A 16,975-nucleotide genomic window follows, 5' to 3' on the forward strand; every position below is an offset into this window, starting at 1 on the left:
TCAAAGGGAGGTGATGTAAATTGTCTTTCAGCTCCTGGTGTCTGTATTTGAAGTGACAGGCACTGGCGAATGGGGGAAGAGGACACTAATGTATACCAGACAACAAAAGATTCAGAACTTTTTTTTGTTGTTTTTCTGTGTAGCCTCTCTGAGGACTTCCACACAAAAGAATGGTGTTTTGTTTGTTTTGTTTTTTGTTTGTTTTTCTTTTTGTAGGACTGAGTTGTTTCTATGACAGACTTTTTGGTAAACATCCCTGTTCAATAAATCGCTTAGAGGTGTTCGTGTATACTGCCCATGGCAGTGAGTTGTGTGGATTTTTCTCTTCAATTAGTGTCAAGCAAAGAATGAAAGCTTGTTAGTCATTACGTCAACACGGCAGAGTCTTTTTAAATGGAGGGCTTTTGTTTTTACAGACAATTTTGGTAATGACAGTTACACTGTGTGTACTTCAGCCTGTGGTTTGGTATTTCCTTGTTGAGGTTATGTTGTCTGATGTAGGAGTTTGAGGGGTTTTTCTTGATCTGTTCCAGTGCAATGATAAATGGACATCTCAGTATATGGTAGCATAGAGATCAAGTGAATCTCTGACTGGACATAATGAAGCTATGAATAATGGCGTCTGCTCCAACTTTGCCTCATTAAGTTTTACTACCTGGGTACAAGTGTCCATTGGTAGTTCCTACAAAATCAAATCATGATAGTTACATTGTTTTTTAGACTCAAAATTTGAATTAAAGTTAAGCAAATTCCTTGTCAGAAATTATCCATAACCTTGATCAGTCTGTTAAGTTAAGAGTTTTATGGGTAATGTTGGTGAAGAGAGTAGTAGTGACTAATATCACAGCTGCAGTGTAATACGTAACCAGTGTATGAAGTATTTTCTGGGTTAGGGAATTACTTGCAAAAATGTGCTAAACAACTGCGATATCTTGAAAACCAAAGCAGAGGACGTAAAATTCGTAGCATTTCGATATTTAAGAGGATGTTTAAATTCCTTTTAGGTCCGCTTTCAGTTTGAGATCTCTTGGGGAAGAGTGCCGAAGAATGTTGGCTTGTCCCAGCCGCTGAAGCCCAGTTTTTACTCTGCCTCTCCGGGTGATCCACCCCTCTGCATGTTTCAAACTGTCTTTAAAACGTCTAAGTCACTACTTAATCTCAACATCAAGTTCTTGATTAGACAGAGTAGGGAAGGGGAATGTGTAGAGTTGAGTGTTTACAGGAGCGGGGTTGGGAAACACCGCTGTAAAATGTAGAGGAGCAAACGACATCACCAACAGAGGCGCTGATTACACGGAAGCGCACAAATCCATCTGAACACAAGATAGTGGAGCCTAAAGGTCCAGTAATTTTCATTTGGTGCGGATTTATCGAAGTTAGAATTCTGACGATAAAACCCGTCACATTTTAGACACACAACATAGTTTAGCTCTATTTTCGATCGTGGTAACGTGACATATTTGCAGTAGCAGAGACACGGAATCCAAGCGCACATTTTTGCTAGCAACTGAACCCGATCATAAACTTTGCCTTGAAAAGATAAGGATGACATAGCTGTCATTTTCTGTATCTAAACCATACAGCGTGCACATGCTTCGGCGCAGTGGGAATTTGTCTGCCTCCATCTGGTTTGACCTATGAACTGAACCCTTTACATCTCAAAGCCGGGTAAAGTTGTTGGGCTGTACAATCGCTGTATAACCGCTTTGACAAGAACCGGGAAAGGTTGGTGCTAGGTATGGCGGACAAGCGAAAACGTCCCACTGTACGACCAAAGGAAAACGTCTCGGCAGCGGGGATTGAGCCGAATGATGATAGCGCTGGAATGACCTTGTTTTTAAAGTTATTCGCTGCAGGATTTTATGGCCTTAGTTCTTTCCTTATCGTTGTGGTCAACAAAAGCATCCTCACAAACTACAGGTAAAGTAACTTTGGGTTCCAATAACCCTGTCAAACAGTTTTTGTATGCAGTATTATTTCAGCTAGTTTTATCGTTAGCATGTTTTTTGTCCCAATATGCCCTGTTCCATAGTTGCGACAACATTTTCCGACCGGACATTGTGGTTAGTTTTGCATAAGTGACATATCAGCTATTCTGTAGTCGCTACAGATCTCGAAAAGTGTTCACGTTCTCTCGCAGAGGTAGGCATAACGTAAGCTTTGGGTTCACTAACCTTTGCAACCCCTTCATATAGCTGTGTCATGCTGAGTAGAGGTAGAGGGAAGGGTGCATAACTTACTTGGATAAACACCACACTTCGCAGAGTTAGTTGTAGCATTATAGTATGACGCCCAGTATGCTGTTAGATATGTATCCAGTAGCAGTTCATATAAAAAAAACATGAATTGTCCAAAGAACATCGGTTTGTGTTACATTATTAACACAATATCACCGCACGCGGTTAACATTAAACCCTTGCAGCATTCATTACAAAGTACATAACTGCAATCGTTAATCGTACCATCACGCAGCACAAAAACAGTAAACACATTCAGTCCCACTAGAAGTGCTCTACCAAATTAATTCTTCTTCTTCTTCTTCTTCTTCTTCTTCTTCTTCACTATTCAAAGCTTTTATACGTGACCAATAAGTACAACAAATCTGAAGATTTTGTTTTTGTTGGGGACCATACAATTTAACTGCGGATTGTTTGCTTTCCAATACGACAAAACTGACATCCGTTTTTCTTTTCAGGTTCCCGTCCTCTTTAGTTGTTGGGATAGGTCAAGTAAGTACAGCTGTCTCAGTGTTTTGACAGCTCAATACCGTAGTATACCATAGCAATGTAAGCTCAATATCATAGTATACCATAGCACTGAGCTCAGTACCACAGTATACCATAGTACTGAGTTCAGTACCATAGTATACCATATTACTGAGCTCAGTACCATAGTATACCTTAGTACCAAGCTGTAGCCAGTGGCCTGTGGTCCATTCTGTTAACAAATATCCAATTCTTTTTTTGTTCTCACAGATGATGGCTACAGTGTTAGTCTTATGGGTAGCCAAAGCTTTCGGAATAGTGGATTTTCCAGATTTGAACAGAGATGTGCCTCGTAAGGTAAGCCACTTTTCCCTTAAGGCCCATGCTGATGAATGCATTTCGTAAAAGAGCGAGAAAACAATACCCACTATTTTATTATTATAATTATTATTGTTATTATCATTATTATTATTTTTATTATTATTTTTCTTCAGACATTTCCACTGCCTCTTCTCTACGTTGGGAACCAGTTAACGGGTTTATTTGGAACACAGCGACTGAAGTAAGGACAACAGATCATTCAGTGCTTTGTTTTTCCCTTTTCGTCTGTCATGTTTCATTCATTTATTAATGAGAAATATTCATCTGCTGTTTGTTGTCTTCCAGTTTACCCATGTTTACAGTCTTAAGAAGGTTTTCCATTTTGTTCACCATGCTTGCAGAAGGATATCTACTGAAGTAAGTTCTTTTCATCGGAACACAATAAGAAGAAGTGCATGGTTTTAAATAGTTTGTTGACATATTGTGTTTAAATGTTATGTTTCCTTTTACAGAAAGACATTTTTGTGGTCTATTCAGGCTACTGTTTTTGCCATGATTTTTGGAGCGTTCGTGGCTGCAAGGTGAGTTAAACAGTTTCAAGCTGTGGAAATGAGTATGTCGCTTTAAAAAAACATGCAGATGCCTGGATATTTATCTAAAACTTATTGTAGACATCTGTGATTATGTACATTACTGCCAAAGATTGTCTAGTCAAAGCTTGGAGCACTGCTCTAGCTGTAGGACTAGGAGAATAAAAATAGTCCTTTTCTGTAAATAAGCAGAGAAGAGTTCATAGACATCAGTTCAAAGGAGTTGATAGACATCAGTCTTACATTAGTGCTTTAACTTGTTTGTCATAGCACTGATTTGGCGTTTGACCTGCACGGTTACACGTTCATTATGATCAACAATGTTCTTACTGCTGCTAACGGGGCTTATATGAAACAGAAACTGGACTCAAAGGTAGGAAACAAAAACATCTTTCATAAGGAACTGATTGTTAATATGATTTTTTAAATAGAAATCTGTGTATTTGGGAAGGGGACTAAGCTAAATCGTTGTATGACATGTAAACCTATGTTTACACGCTGTTGTAACTGGGATGTTGTTAACAGTTTTAGTTAAGTGTGTACTGTGGTTACATAAGTATACGGCAGTAATTCACATATGAATACTGTGCACATTTGAAGATTTTGGAGCAATGTTCTTTCATATTTGGTGTTTGTGTCCTGTAGGAGCTAGGAAAGTATGGACTCCTCTATTACAATGCTCTGTTCATGATTCTTCCAACCATTGTTCTGGGGTACTTCACTGGAGATATGCAGAAAGTAAGCTTGTCCTGCTGTGGTTGGGGGTGTCTCAGTGTGTGTGTGTGTGTGTGTGTGTGTGTCTGTGTGTGTGTGTGTGTGTGTGTATGGTGTGTGTGTCTGTGTGTGTCTGTGTGTGTGTGTATGGTGTGTGTGTCTGTGTGTGTTTGTGTGTGTGTGTATGGTGTGTGTGTCTGTGTCCTGTCCTGTTCTGTAGGCTTTCCACCACACTGCTGTCAGATAACACGGCAGAGTGATGGCACTAAAGTGTGCAGTCTGGTGTACAGTCATTCAGTAGGTGCTTAATTGGTTTAGTTAAGTGATATAGAGGTCCACATGTGACTGTGAAGGAATTTGGTCGTGTGAAAATCGTGATTAAACTGCTACTGTTATTACAGAACTAGTTAAACTGTGATTAAATTGTGATTCAACTGCTACTGTTATTACAGAACTAGTTAAACCAAGAAAACTGCCAGCTTAACATCTCATATCCATTGTTATTCTGATTTCATTTTTTTTTCTTTTTTGTCTTAGGCCTTGGAATATGATGGATGGTCTGACGTGTTTTTTGTCATCCAGTTCATTCTGTCTTGTGTTATGGGGTAAGATTCCACTGCTGATGGCAACTGTTATAAACCCGTTGTAATGTGTTTTTGTCAGCTTGTTTGTATCTTTGTCTTCTCTTACTTTTTATACACATAATATTTCCACATCTCAGTCAGTATACTTTACTGATATTTTGTGACATGTCTAAGATTTCTGAAATTCTCTCTTTTTTAAATCAGTATCTGGTCTGTCTGACTGATAAAGTTTGGGGATTTGGTGGACTGTTGGGGTAAACCATGACTGAGTTCAGTCATTGTCTCGTTTATTGAAATTATACATTTTTGTGACAGGTTCATTTTGATGTACTCCATTGTGCTTTGCACACATTATAACTCTGCCCTGACAACCACCATTATTGGCTGTATCAAAGTGAGTAATCATTTATAGGTAAACATACAATTCAGCATCTGCTGCAAATCAGCTGGCAGATGCTGATTAAATTCACTCTTAATAAACAATAAAATAAATTGGAAATATGTTGTGATGCTTGTGATTAGCAGTGAGGTTTAATGTCTCAGTTATGTGTTCCTACAGAATATTCTAGTGACCTACATTGGGATGGTCTTTGGTGGAGATTACATTTTCACCTGGTTGAACTTCATCGGTTTGAATATCAGGTAAAGAATTTTCCCAGGAATGATATTTATAGTAACCTCTTTCTTAATGGAAAAAGAAGGTTTTGTTATGTTGTTATATGTTTTGTTTCTTCTTCAATGTAAAGAGTCTGCATAAAAATGTGTTTAGAGTTTGTAGTAAGTGTAGGATTTTTAATGAGTATTGTCATGAAAACATTCCATGTAATGTCCCATCAGCAACGATGAGAAATAATGCAGAGAATTTCTTTCCTAACCCAATGACTCTAAATTCCTTTCTTTCTTTCTTTCTTTCTTTCTTTCTTTCTTTCTTTCTTTCTTTCTTTCTTTCTTTCTTTCTTTCTTTCTTTCTTTTTTAACTCCGACAGCATTGCTGGCAGCCTTGTTTACTCTTACATCACATTCACTGAACAGCAGAAAAGTAAGTCGAGTGAAGACCTCAGCTAAATAAACAGTCCTACCAAACGCTCATTCCTGAAACAGAAATGCCTTTTTTTCTTTCCTGTCTCAACAGAATCATCTTAATGGGACACAGGGGGAAAAGGCAGCTCACCTTTGGACATAGTGCTCCGTCATGCCATGCCCACGCTCGTTTTATTCACTTTTTTAAACTCGTCTTATCACCTACAACTGAATGTTATCACATTTTATGCTTGAGGTCACACACGTCTGGAGCACCCTGGGAAAGTGCCTTTGTCAGAATTAGACTGATGACAAAACCTGCTTCTCTCACCTCTATGCCATCAGTATCTACCACACAGGAAGAAACAGTAGCACGTTCCTCAGTATCTGGGGAAAGGAATTCAAAGGCCAGCGTAATGTTCTCTTAAAATATACACCAGCATTCCTTTTGGAGGACCCAAGCAAACTTGATGCTGTAAGATTTTTCCGGATTTTTTCAGCATCTTTAATAGATTAGTCATCCTTGCTGATGACAGTCTTTTGAGTGATTGGATGCTGTTTTTGTTTTCTTTTTACAGGAAAGATGGTGTGATTTGAAGGATCCACTGTGTCTGCTTGATAATGTGCTAGATAATGTCTCGACCAAGTTTCAGCTGAGATTCTTTGAAAGCTTTTTTAATATATCTTTAAGTGGCATGTTAAAAAAAACTGCAGATGTTTCCAATGCTAATAAATCAATGAAACAAGACAAATTAAGTAAACTAACAAGACAAATTTAGTAAACTTTACTAAAATAGGCAGAACTTTGTGCCACTTATGACTGGATTTTTTTCAGGAATGAGAAAAAAACGTACATGTTCTTTTGTCTCTGCTTCAGACCCTCTTTTCACACCTCTTAGCTCTGTTAAAGCCAGCAGACAGCTGCAGAGTGATTGGTACAGGACACATTTGGGTTTTTTTTTCTGAATTAATCGTAAAATGTGCTGTTTTTCTTCTTAAAAAAATTCTATGTGGAGTTGTTTTTTTGGATCAGTGTAGAAGAACGTTTAATCTGATGCAGTGAAACTTCAGCCCTGTGAAAGACGACACTATGAAAGACTCGGAAAGAGGCTTTGATAAAGAAGGTGGAGGTAACTGTGATGATGCTAATCAGTATGTTTTTGTACAGAACACCAGTCCTTGGATGATTCAAAAATGTTGTCCCTTTTGAACAATTTTGTGTGTGTTACAGTATCATGCTGGACCAAAATGACACACATAGTTAAGAGGAATCAAATACTCTCTTAAAATGTCAGGTTATTATCTCAGAAAGCAGACATGCTGAACAAATTGTGAATGTTAAACATTCTTCACTTTTGCCTTTTGCATTCTCCAAAATTTCCAATAAAATTGCTGAATGTATTTTAATAGTACAATTTGTCAAGGATTTCTGAGTTCATGTCTTCTTTGAGAAAACTGAGAATCTTATTTAGAGAAACAAATATACTAACAGCCCCAGACTGATCTGAGCTTGGTAAGTGTGCGGCCTAACGATGCGTAATATTTTGAAATCCTGTTATGACAATTATGACACGTGAAGTAGCTATCACCAAATAATGTTTGATTTTACACTCAGACTTTGGCGTCCAGAGCTCAGAGGTTAGAGTTAATTTCATATTTATAGAGGAATCAGAGTAAGAACAACCCGTATGTTCAGCTGAAAAGGAAAACAATATTTTTATCCAGTGTTGTTAATAAAAGCAAACAAAATAGTGGGGTCATTGTCCTGTTAAACCACAGGACTAATCTGGTCAGTCATTAATTCTGCTTCTCACAAAAAAATCTGAGGATTTTAGTCTTCATGGAACGTCACTGCAATAGCACTTGTTTTCAAAAATAGTCCGCTCCCTTTAATGTCAAAAACACTCTGCTTCCTGTACTCTAATGTTTTGAAGAAACAGCATAGCATCACTTTAGGTACTGGATTCCCCATAGCTTTGGTTAAAATCAAACAAACAATCTGGCCATGTCATTTACAAAAACACAAACTATTTTAACATTGACTTACCACAACATACACGCAGCTCTTTTCATAGTCCAGACCACACTTTTATTCACGTTGTTAAGTTGTTTGCAATACACTGAAAAGGTTAGAGAGGAGAAAACAAAACTTCCTCAAATAAAGATTTTCAGGTGTTAAGGTTGAAAGAAAAAAAAAAACGTGTAATTTTTCAAAGGTCTGATAGAATTTAATAACGATACCAACAGAAAAAAGCAAACAAAAAAAGACAACATAGTGATAGTCTGTTTTCCTCTGCGTCTCTGAATATTCAGTGTTGTTGCATACGTGAGTGGAAATTCTCGCCTGACGCAATGTGATGATGTTAAGGTGGGTACATAGGCAGATTCTCTCATTGTTGGCCTGTGCTTTTCAATTTCATTTTGGATCAACTGCACGAAAAAAAAGAAAGAAAAGAAAAAGTTTGCATGAGGTTTTGACAGTATTTTAATGCTTTACAGACTGCAGATGTAATCATGACTGGACTCAGGGATGAATCTGACTTCCTTACAGTTATCACCTCTGGGCACGAGAGCAAAGAGCTCTGAAAAGAAACAGTATGAGTAGACAAACAGATGCAGTTATCAAAAAAGAATTCTCTGTACAAGAAATCTATACAAACTTTACATGTCAAATTAAGTGCTTTTCATACACACACACACAACCCAGTGGTAGAAAAGCCCAAAGTAGGGGGGAAAAAAAGGCCTTTTACAAAAATACAGCTTAGTGGCTCTCACAGAAGGACATCACTGATGTCAAACATTTTTCATCAACAAACCACGGGAGCAGTCGTCCCTCCCCTGGCTTATTTTTCACAACTGTAAATGAAGCAGTTCAGGATCCTGGTCTCCTCAGGTCACGAGGTCACTGTGAGTCTCCGTTGCCATGCTACTAAACCATCGTCATTCACAACAGAACGCTCCACACACTCACACACAGACTGAAAAAAAAAGTGCAAATTCACCTGCTCACAGTCACACTGGCTAACCTTGCAAACATGAGTAAACCCACAAACAACCTCTATCTGTCTCTCTACCTCTGTCTGTCTGTCTGTCCATCAGGCTAAAATGACCTTGACAGTGGATATCCGCCATCATCCATTACGTTAAAAATATATATATATAAATATCTTTCTGGTAAAAAAATATCACTGACAAAGTCCGATACAAATCGGCTATAGATTTCTTTGTAAAATGTAAGTCTCTGAAAAGGCAAATAACAACAATAATAATAATTACAATAACGTTTAGGAGTAGATGGCGCCCTCATTCTCCTCCCTGTTTTTCTTTTTTGTTTTTGTTAGTTTGTTTTTGTTTGGAGCTGCTTGGCTTTGGATGCGGAGTGGATTGGGAGAGCGGTTGGTGGAAAACCCCTCCCCCTACAATCAGAGCTGTCGACTCCTCCCCTCTCCTTGCTGCATTTGGTTTGGCTCTGTGGTTTCCTGTCCAGCTGCTGGAGTTTAGTCCGCCTTATCTCTGGAAGAGTCCGTTTGGACCTGGGCTAAAGGAGACTCTGTTTCTGTCCTGCATTTTTTAGGAGAGCGTTCGTATCCCTCGCCTACGTGCTCGCGCTTCACGGAGCCGTTCTGACCGGGGCTGGGGATGTTCGACAGCTCACAGCCGTTGGGTTCTGGCGCTGCCACACGACAGCTGTTGGACCCGTTGGACTGAAGGCCCTCTGGTTTGACCTCGCTGGCCATGCTGTGAATCTGCTCAGACGTGGAGCCAGGCACAGAGCTGTGACTGCTCAGGCCTGTGGGAGAAAACATGGAGAAACGTATCATCACCAACACCTGTACATCAGTAAGTCATTTCACTCAGCCTCACGCACAGATACCAACGGCACAGTCATGACATTCACATGATGATGAACATGACAGATTAAACACAGTGATGAACAAATCCAGTGTCTGTCAACCTGAGGCAGGAAAGACCTACAACTACAACACAAACAGTCTAAAAAATTATGTGTTGAATGGCAACTCAAGTTTTACCCTATACTGTTGGGGCTGAAGGACTGGTTTCACAAACCAGACCTTCAAAATGCACAATGGCATCCACATGTGGCATTTGACAGATCAGACATGACAGTGGGCAGCACAGGAAGTGTGTGTCATTGGGCTCCGTCATGCTCTCAGTGCTGAATGTGTGTGTTTGTGAGAACACTGGAGCACACCGATCTGTATCATGTCTAATGCTCTACTGCGAACCATGTGCAGAATTGACCTCACCATTATGGGCGTGTCCCTCATCCTTCTCGGAGTGACTGGTGCTGCTACTGGAGGTGGTGGGAGGGGGCGTGGCCGCCCTACTCGACGTGGCACTCTCAGTCTCGTCCAGCAGTCTGTCCATATAATCTCTGTAACACGCACACACACAGTCGCCAGCATTATAACATATACATCACGACAGAGCCCTGGAACACTGACAGAGAGAGAGAGACAGAGTCAGAGACAGACAGAAAGAGAGAGAGAGAAAGAGAGAGACAGAGACAGAGTCAGAGACAGACAGACAGAAAGAGAGAGAGAGAGAGAGAGAGAGAGAGAGAGAGAGAGACAGAGAAAATCACTTACGTTACTCCTGGGTGAAGGTGGTATTTCCTCTTGCCCAGTCTGGTTTGCTGGGCAAAAAAGTCATATCGCTCAGACTTCTTCCACATGTAGTAAAAGGCCACACACTCTCCCACTGACCTGGTCCTCACCTGACACATTCATCAGACAGTCAGGAAATGCCTCTACATTCCCAACGACTGTATCTCAACTTCAATACACACTAAGCTTCATTACATGTAAAGTCAGTACAGAAAGCAGAGAGAAATCCTGTCTGACCTTGTTGGCTTGGATAAAATGAAAATCTTTTCCATAAGCTTTAAGGCCTTGTTCAAAGTTTCGACATTCCTCCTCTGTCCAGACGGACAGCTCCTCTACAGGGGCAGAGAGAGAAACCACATTGTTAAAACAGGCTTTATCACACAAACCTGGATTCAGCTTTAAAACTCATACTTCCATATTCTCACATCTCACCTCTGGCAGCCTTCACATTAAATCTCAACCTTCGGAGAGCTTCCTCCGTATCAAAGTCACACTTCACCAACTCATACAGGGCCTAACGGAAAGATTTTCAGCTTTATATAGGATCTCAAAAGTGAAAAGAGTTTTAAATGACACAGTTTACATGAAGAGCAGAACACTATGAAAGATCAGCACAATGCATATATTCCAGTATTTGTGTGCGGGGTTTGTTGCTGTGTTTGTGTTTGATGTTCGATGGCCAGGTCGGTCTGTGTTAAACAGTGCAGTACCTGCTCGTTGTCTTTAATGTGCGACCCCTCTGGGATAGCGTCCACTCCTTTCTCCTCTCCGGTGCGCCTGGACGCCTCCGTTAAGAATTCCACCACCTTGTTCTCCGGAAGGAACTGAGGATTCCACAGCAGCTGGTCATCGTTTTCATACACTACAGAAAACCCATGTCATTAACACAGCAGCTGGTCATCATTTTCATACACTACAGAAAACCCATGTCATTAACACAAGAGGGCCTTCAGTCACAACACAACCTGTCTCCATGTTACTGCTTATAGACTATGGAAATATAATACAACACAATACAATACAAAAAATTCTGATAAAACACTGTTAGGTGAAATAACATCCAAGAGCTTTCCATGCTGCAGGATCAGGGACTATCACAAAAACCAGATCAAACATTAAAAGAGAAAAGATCAGAATAGCATGGTGAAATGGTTCTTCTAGTTAAATAGTAACATACTAACTTTTCTCATTCTCTTTGTATTTGCAAAGGCCTGTGGGAATTTCAGCCTGATACATGGATCCAACCATTATCTCCTAAAAAAAAAAAAAAAAGATTTTAAAAATTACATGTTAAGTGTGAATGAGGATTTTTTTTTTTAAACTGAAGGATAAATGAAGATTTTTTTTTTTTACCTTTTTCCAGTCCTCAGAGGGAATATAATCTTCATCCTCCTCAGACTCTTCTTCTGCTTCATTATCTGAAAAATATTGTTTTTCTTTAAATTTCATTCATTTATTTTTTCAGACCTTTCCACCATCTGCTAAACCCCCTTTTCAGGACATGTATGTAATCCTAATAACTGTAAGAAGGGCCGATTCAGAAATTATTTACCAAACAAAAGCAATCTCAGTCTGATAAAAATCCACTTGCCCTCTATTTCACCACATGCCTGCCCTTGTTAACCTTTCTTATTCAAAAAATGTGGCACAAAAATCTTACAGAACTTAAAACTGCTCGTACTGCAGTAAAATGACTCTGGAAGTGAAACGAGGGCAAACTGTCAGATTTAAGGATACAGCAAATGACAGACTAACAACAACTCTCACAAACTACAGACAAGTTCTGCTTGAATGATCAGACCAAATGAGAAGTGCAGGAAAAGATGAGACCAGTGTGCGTGTCAGTGTGTGGTGGGGCCGAGAGAGGGGGTATGATGCTCACTGTGGAAGTAGCTGCAGCTGGCTGGGCGTATGAGCTCTGCCGTGCTGTGGGCTTTGACCGGACGACTCCGCCCCTCTCCCGACGGCTGACTCTCATCTCCCGCACCCTTAGACACCTTCCCCCTCTCATCCTGATTAAACACCGACAAATATTCACACTACATCCACACTGTACGCTGTCATTCAACGCTGCAGTAAAACTGACCGAAACCACGGCCTATAAATGAAAGATTCTGTCAGAGAACAAACTATGCTTCATCTGTGCCACGACCTACATGAAACCATTACAGTTAATCATTACAGTTGTTGTCAGGTACTGATACTTTTTAAAAGATATAAACAAATCATGAAGCCATATAGCTGTATATTACTAGGGTGAGGTTTACTGAGAGATTTCCCATGGTAACAAAACTAGTAAACACTTCTGGAAGAGTCCATACAAACATTAGACATGCATTATCAATATTACGGCTTTAATCAAAGGAAACACTTGTTTCAACAAGAGATGGCAATGACATGAACCTCATTTCTCTTCAGGTCTCCGGTGCTTCTGCTACTCTCGTCATTTTCCACATCCTCTCCATCCTCCTCCTCCTCTTCCTCCTCTTCCTCGTCTTCCTCCTCCTCATCTTCCTCCTCCTCTTCAGGCAATCCACACCTCCTGTAGCCGTAAAGATTCAAAAGCTCCTGAATGGGCATCTCTCCCTCCTGATTGCAAAGACAGAAAAAACAGAAACAATGCCATTTAAATGTGGATACTTTCATCCCCCAGCCATGCTTACAGAGAACAAACAAACAAACAAATTAAATCATCAGGATCAAGTCACTCACAGCTGAAAGTGACAATGTGTGAAAGTTTGACAATTGTTGAAAAGCTAATGAAAATACTAAAACAGGTTTTATTTATGGTCAAGTTAAAAGATGACACATTTCAGATGAAAAGCGCCATGTAACCACTATGTAAACTTGAGTAAAATGTAAACTCTGTATAAATTGAACAGGTACGTAAACATTTACTCTTGCTAGGTCTTCTATCTCATTTCTGAAGTTGGTCTCCCCCTCCAACATCTCCTCTTCCTCCAGCGTCCGTTCATCATCATACTCATGGATCAGCATTTCAGGTGTAGGATCAAAGTCGACACTGTCTGACCCCACTGAAACTCCTAAAACAAACAAAAAAAAACATTTACATCAAAAAACCCGCTATTCAAAGTTAAATAACGAGTATTAGTCTGCTTTGTTTTAATCCACATAGCTATAGCATTAAAAAATAGTTACCTGGGCTCGAGCTCCCAAAGGAAGGCTAAAAGCAAAAAAAAAAAAATACATAAATACAAATATGACAGTTTGCCGTAATATTACGAATTTTGGACAGACAAAGAACACATACATATATAGCTACTCTGCAAAAAAATGGAGATCATCCGAGCGCAGTTTCAACACATAATACAATTCTGAATAATAAGTTCTGTAGATGAAAGAGGACATTAGGAAACACTACAAATAAGACTATGTCATCGCTTTGTTCCTGGACTTCATAACACTAAATGAATCGTTAATGGTGTTATGACGAGTTCACTAACTTTAGGGGAAAGCAAATGTACTGTCGTCAGCTTTCCCAATATCTGTTATTATTTTTTTTTCACAATTTTCTATTGCGGTTGTAATGTTGTCTACACATCAAATGAGTGTTTCTGTAGTAAAAGAAGTGATGTCATTTATTGCTTTATGGACGAAAAGCGCGCCCACTATACATTACAACTTTCTACATGTAGAAAAAAAAACATAACACGGTGAGGGTGAAAAATGTTTAGATGAAGTTTAATATTTAAACCAAAATAAATACATTTGTTCGTTTGCTGTTGACCAATTTTTGAAAAAAAAAAAAAAATATATATATATCAGTTTGAGAAACAGATAATAAATAAGTTCCAGCTAGCGGTACGTTAGCTACGGCTGCTACTTCGCTAGTAAGCTTAGCTAAAAGCACAGGAGAGGTTATTTAAATTTGATTTCACGACGTACATGACTAACATTTTCTCTGTTTATATAAATATGATTAGAGCCAGGTTCGACTGTGATCTCACGACATTTGTTAATTTACAACCAGCTACTTAGCTAATATTTATAACCAAAGCGTTGCCAAGCTACAGGCTGGCTAGCAATGGAGGAAGTTTGCAGAATCAAATTTGAGAAAATTCAGCAAGTTTCGAGAGAGAAAACAATTACGTTGAAACATCACCTTAGTAAACGTTTTCTAGACATTATGTATAAATAGGTATCCAATAACACACACTAATAAAACTAAAAACTATATTATTCCTCTGAAAATCTTTTAAAATTTCCTCCTTACCTCCGCCATATTTGCAGTGTTATGAGGTCACGGTTGAGGGGGGGGTCATTCAAAATTCCCGGATGGATGCTCAACTCCAATGGTCTGTTTGGAATCGTTGTTTGTATTTGTTTGACACTGAATTATACAAATGTTGCAGTTGTAGCATGTGGTTATAGATACCTTATGTCTGCAAATTTAGATCTGGTATGTAAATGGCTTCTGTCGAGAGAGCAGCACAAGAGCCCAAAGGGAAAACGTATTTTTTAACCTAAATGCCACTAATTGAAATGTCTATTTAGCTCAAAACTTGGCTCGTTTCTTGATGTAACTTGATTCGTACGGACTGTACAGGCATTATCCATCAGTTTATGAATGGCTTGAACGTCGAAGATTAATTCGTTTTTTATGGAGATTTTTAATACATAATTAAGAAATTTGATTCATAAGTGAAGCCTGGTGAATAGAATCTGCACCATTTAGATGGTAATATTTATATTAGAGAACAAAACAAACATAAAGTAAACATAAACGTGAATGTTGTGGACGTAAATGTGGAATTAAAGGCCCGTGATCCTGGTGAGGTCTTTCATCGTTCCGTTTGATAACCGAGAGCAAGTGGCCCGCAAGACATGCCTACCACAAGCATCAAAACGGGATGAAAGTGATGAAACTTATTAAGGTTGCATGTATAACATGAACTTTATGTGATTAATCCATCTTACTGGCTGCTTGTGAAAAATAAGACGTTTTTCAGAAGTTCCGCGCAGTGAAATATAGTATAAAGTGAATGTCTGTTTTATTAATTCATTTAGGTTTAAAAAAGGAAAGAAAAGACTTTCAGATCATTTGTTCACAACAGACGCTAAACTCCAAGGTTTACACCTGAAAATAACACCGCTTTGTAGGTTTATTGTAGACGAATGCAGAATAACAGTATTCAGTATATATGGAACTTTCGTGTTATATATCCATTCAGAAGAGTGTAAAGCTTACTATCGAAAAACATAATATATGCTCACGTTTGCACGTTTCGTTGTGCTGTAATGTTTTGATGACACGTAGCTAAGATCCATAATGGCAGTAAATTAGACAAATAAAGTAAAAAAAAGCACCACAATGAGCATATAGAAAGTAGTCAAAATACTTAATAAGCACATCTCTGCATTACAGCATCAATACCCATTTCATTTCATAATCCCTGCATTTAAACACTTAATTAATCTCATTTCTTAGCGTGTTGTTATACTGGGTCAAAGATAATAAGTTACTCAGCTGTCTTAAGTTATTACTCTAAACTAGATTACGTTAAAACCCATTCACAAAGTTCATTTAAAAGAAAACACGGTACTGTACTGTCTATTGAAATGTGCCAACCTCTGAAAGTCAGCCGTCTTCCTTGTCCAGTGTTATTCCAATGTCATTAGTGTTAGGCAAAACATTAACATTTAAAAAAATCCTCTCTTTACCAAAGTTTCCGATCATTTGCTTGCCCTTTCCCCCAATTAAACCATAAGCGGAAGAGTGTAGAACTGATTTGGAACGACTGAGCCTTGGGATATTAAATAGTTTCAACTCAACACCAGGTGGCGCTGCAATAATTTTAACAGCCCATGCCACTTATGTCGCTAATCCTGTCCAGTTTGAGACCAAAACAGTTTTTTTTCGGCGATGAGCTGCCTTTCTTAGTTCCAAGTTGTTTCTTTTGCGCGCGTGCAGGATCACTCGTGGCACGCAATCTCCTACTCTTGCCACGCGTGTCCAGATGTGGTTCCTGTCCTCTTCGCAGCCTTGTAGCTTGCAACATGGGAGCCGCTTCAGTTATCACCTGTTGCTCTGTTCGATTTCGTGGTTGTGGACTTTTAATACACTAAAAGAGACAAATGAGAGAAACAACTGAAATTTCATGCATATTACTTCCCACACACTTATCATGAATCATCGTAGGCTAGGCTATATAATATTCTAAAGACAGAGACGTAATGGATAAAAACATTTTTGATACATAAATTCTTTTATTTCATGACAAAATCAGCAACGAAATCAAATTTACAGGTGAAAACAATATATACGTCCGCAAGTAAATACGTGTTACCAACCAACACCAACCTTTTGCTGAACCGTCGTAAACTGTTTTCCATTTACTCTGAGTGACAGAGCGACAGCCAGCACGGCGAAAGTCAGAGAAGATGTGAGTGTC

The 16,975-nt window shown here is 39.0% G+C and overlaps 2 protein-coding genes across 4 annotated transcripts; one reads left to right on the forward strand and one right to left on the reverse strand.

Annotated features, from left to right (window-relative positions):
- The first annotated feature begins 1,308 nt into the window (after positions 1-1,308).
- On the forward strand, positions 1,309-7,340 carry slc35d1b (solute carrier family 35 member D1b). 3 transcript variants are annotated; one of them, XM_030775431.1, is made up of 13 exons: positions 1,309-1,920; positions 2,696-2,729; positions 2,976-3,062; positions 3,200-3,267; positions 3,372-3,443; positions 3,539-3,607; positions 3,887-3,989; positions 4,262-4,354; positions 4,868-4,935; positions 5,230-5,308; positions 5,474-5,556; positions 5,901-5,962; positions 6,191-7,340. In XM_030775431.1, exons 1-13 carry the CDS (start codon positions 1,739-1,741, stop codon positions 6,241-6,243), a joined length of 1,053 nt encoding a protein of 350 aa, XP_030631291.1. In that variant the 5' UTR covers positions 1,309-1,738; the 3' UTR covers positions 6,244-7,340. The 3 variants fall into 3 exon arrangements, with proteins under 3 accessions (XP_030631291.1, XP_030631294.1, XP_030631293.1); XM_030775434.1 differs by having other exon boundaries at positions 5,901-5,953; positions 6,047-7,340; XM_030775433.1 differs by lacking the exon at positions 6,191-7,340 and having other exon boundaries at positions 5,901-5,979.
- A 1,950-nt stretch (positions 7,341-9,290) lies between these two features.
- On the reverse strand, positions 9,291-13,742 carry mier1b (mesoderm induction early response 1b, transcriptional regulator). The gene is made up of 12 exons (XM_030774144.1): positions 13,722-13,742; positions 13,461-13,606; positions 12,966-13,151; positions 12,445-12,574; positions 11,916-11,980; positions 11,744-11,816; positions 11,273-11,424; positions 10,995-11,076; positions 10,800-10,894; positions 10,545-10,672; positions 10,203-10,330; positions 9,291-9,724 (listed from the first exon to the last, which is right to left on the reverse strand). The coding sequence occupies exons 2-12, from the start codon at positions 13,557-13,559 to the stop codon at positions 9,432-9,434; spliced, it is 1,431 nt and encodes a 476-aa protein (XP_030630004.1). The 5' UTR covers positions 13,560-13,606; positions 13,722-13,742; the 3' UTR covers positions 9,291-9,431.
- Between the last annotated feature and the right edge of the window lie 3,233 nt (positions 13,743-16,975).

This window comes from Chanos chanos, chromosome 5 (genome assembly GCF_902362185.1).
Source record: "Chanos chanos chromosome 5, fChaCha1.1, whole genome shotgun sequence".
Classification (NCBI taxonomy): domain Eukaryota; kingdom Metazoa; phylum Chordata; class Actinopteri; order Gonorynchiformes; family Chanidae; genus Chanos; species Chanos chanos.

What these genes read in the sequence shown, in the direction of transcription:
- slc35d1b (XM_030775431.1), top strand. Translation starts at nt 1,739, where the DNA reads ATGGCGGACAAGCGAAAACGTCCCACTGTACGACCAAAGGAAAACGTC. An exon ending in AGCATCCTCACAAACTACAG is followed by an intron (nt 1,921 to 2,695) that starts GTAAAGTAACTT and finishes TTTTCTTTTCAG; the next exon opens with GTTCCCGTCCTCTTTAGTTG. An exon ending in ATTCTGTCTTGTGTTATGGG is followed by an intron (nt 4,936 to 5,229) that starts GTAAGATTCCAC and finishes TTTTTGTGACAG; the next exon opens with GTTCATTTTGATGTACTCCA.
- mier1b (XM_030774144.1), bottom strand. Translation starts at nt 13,559, where the DNA reads ATGCTGATCCATGAGTATGATGATGAACGGACGCTGGAGGAAGAGGAG. An exon ending in ACATTAAAGACAACGAGCAG is followed by an intron (nt 11,077 to 11,272) that starts GTACTGCACTGT and finishes TCTTTCCGTTAG; the next exon opens with GCCCTGTATGAGTTGGTGAA. An exon ending in ATTTTATCCAAGCCAACAAG is followed by an intron (nt 10,673 to 10,799) that starts GTCAGACAGGAT and finishes TGAATGTGTCAG; the next exon opens with GTGAGGACCAGGTCAGTGGG.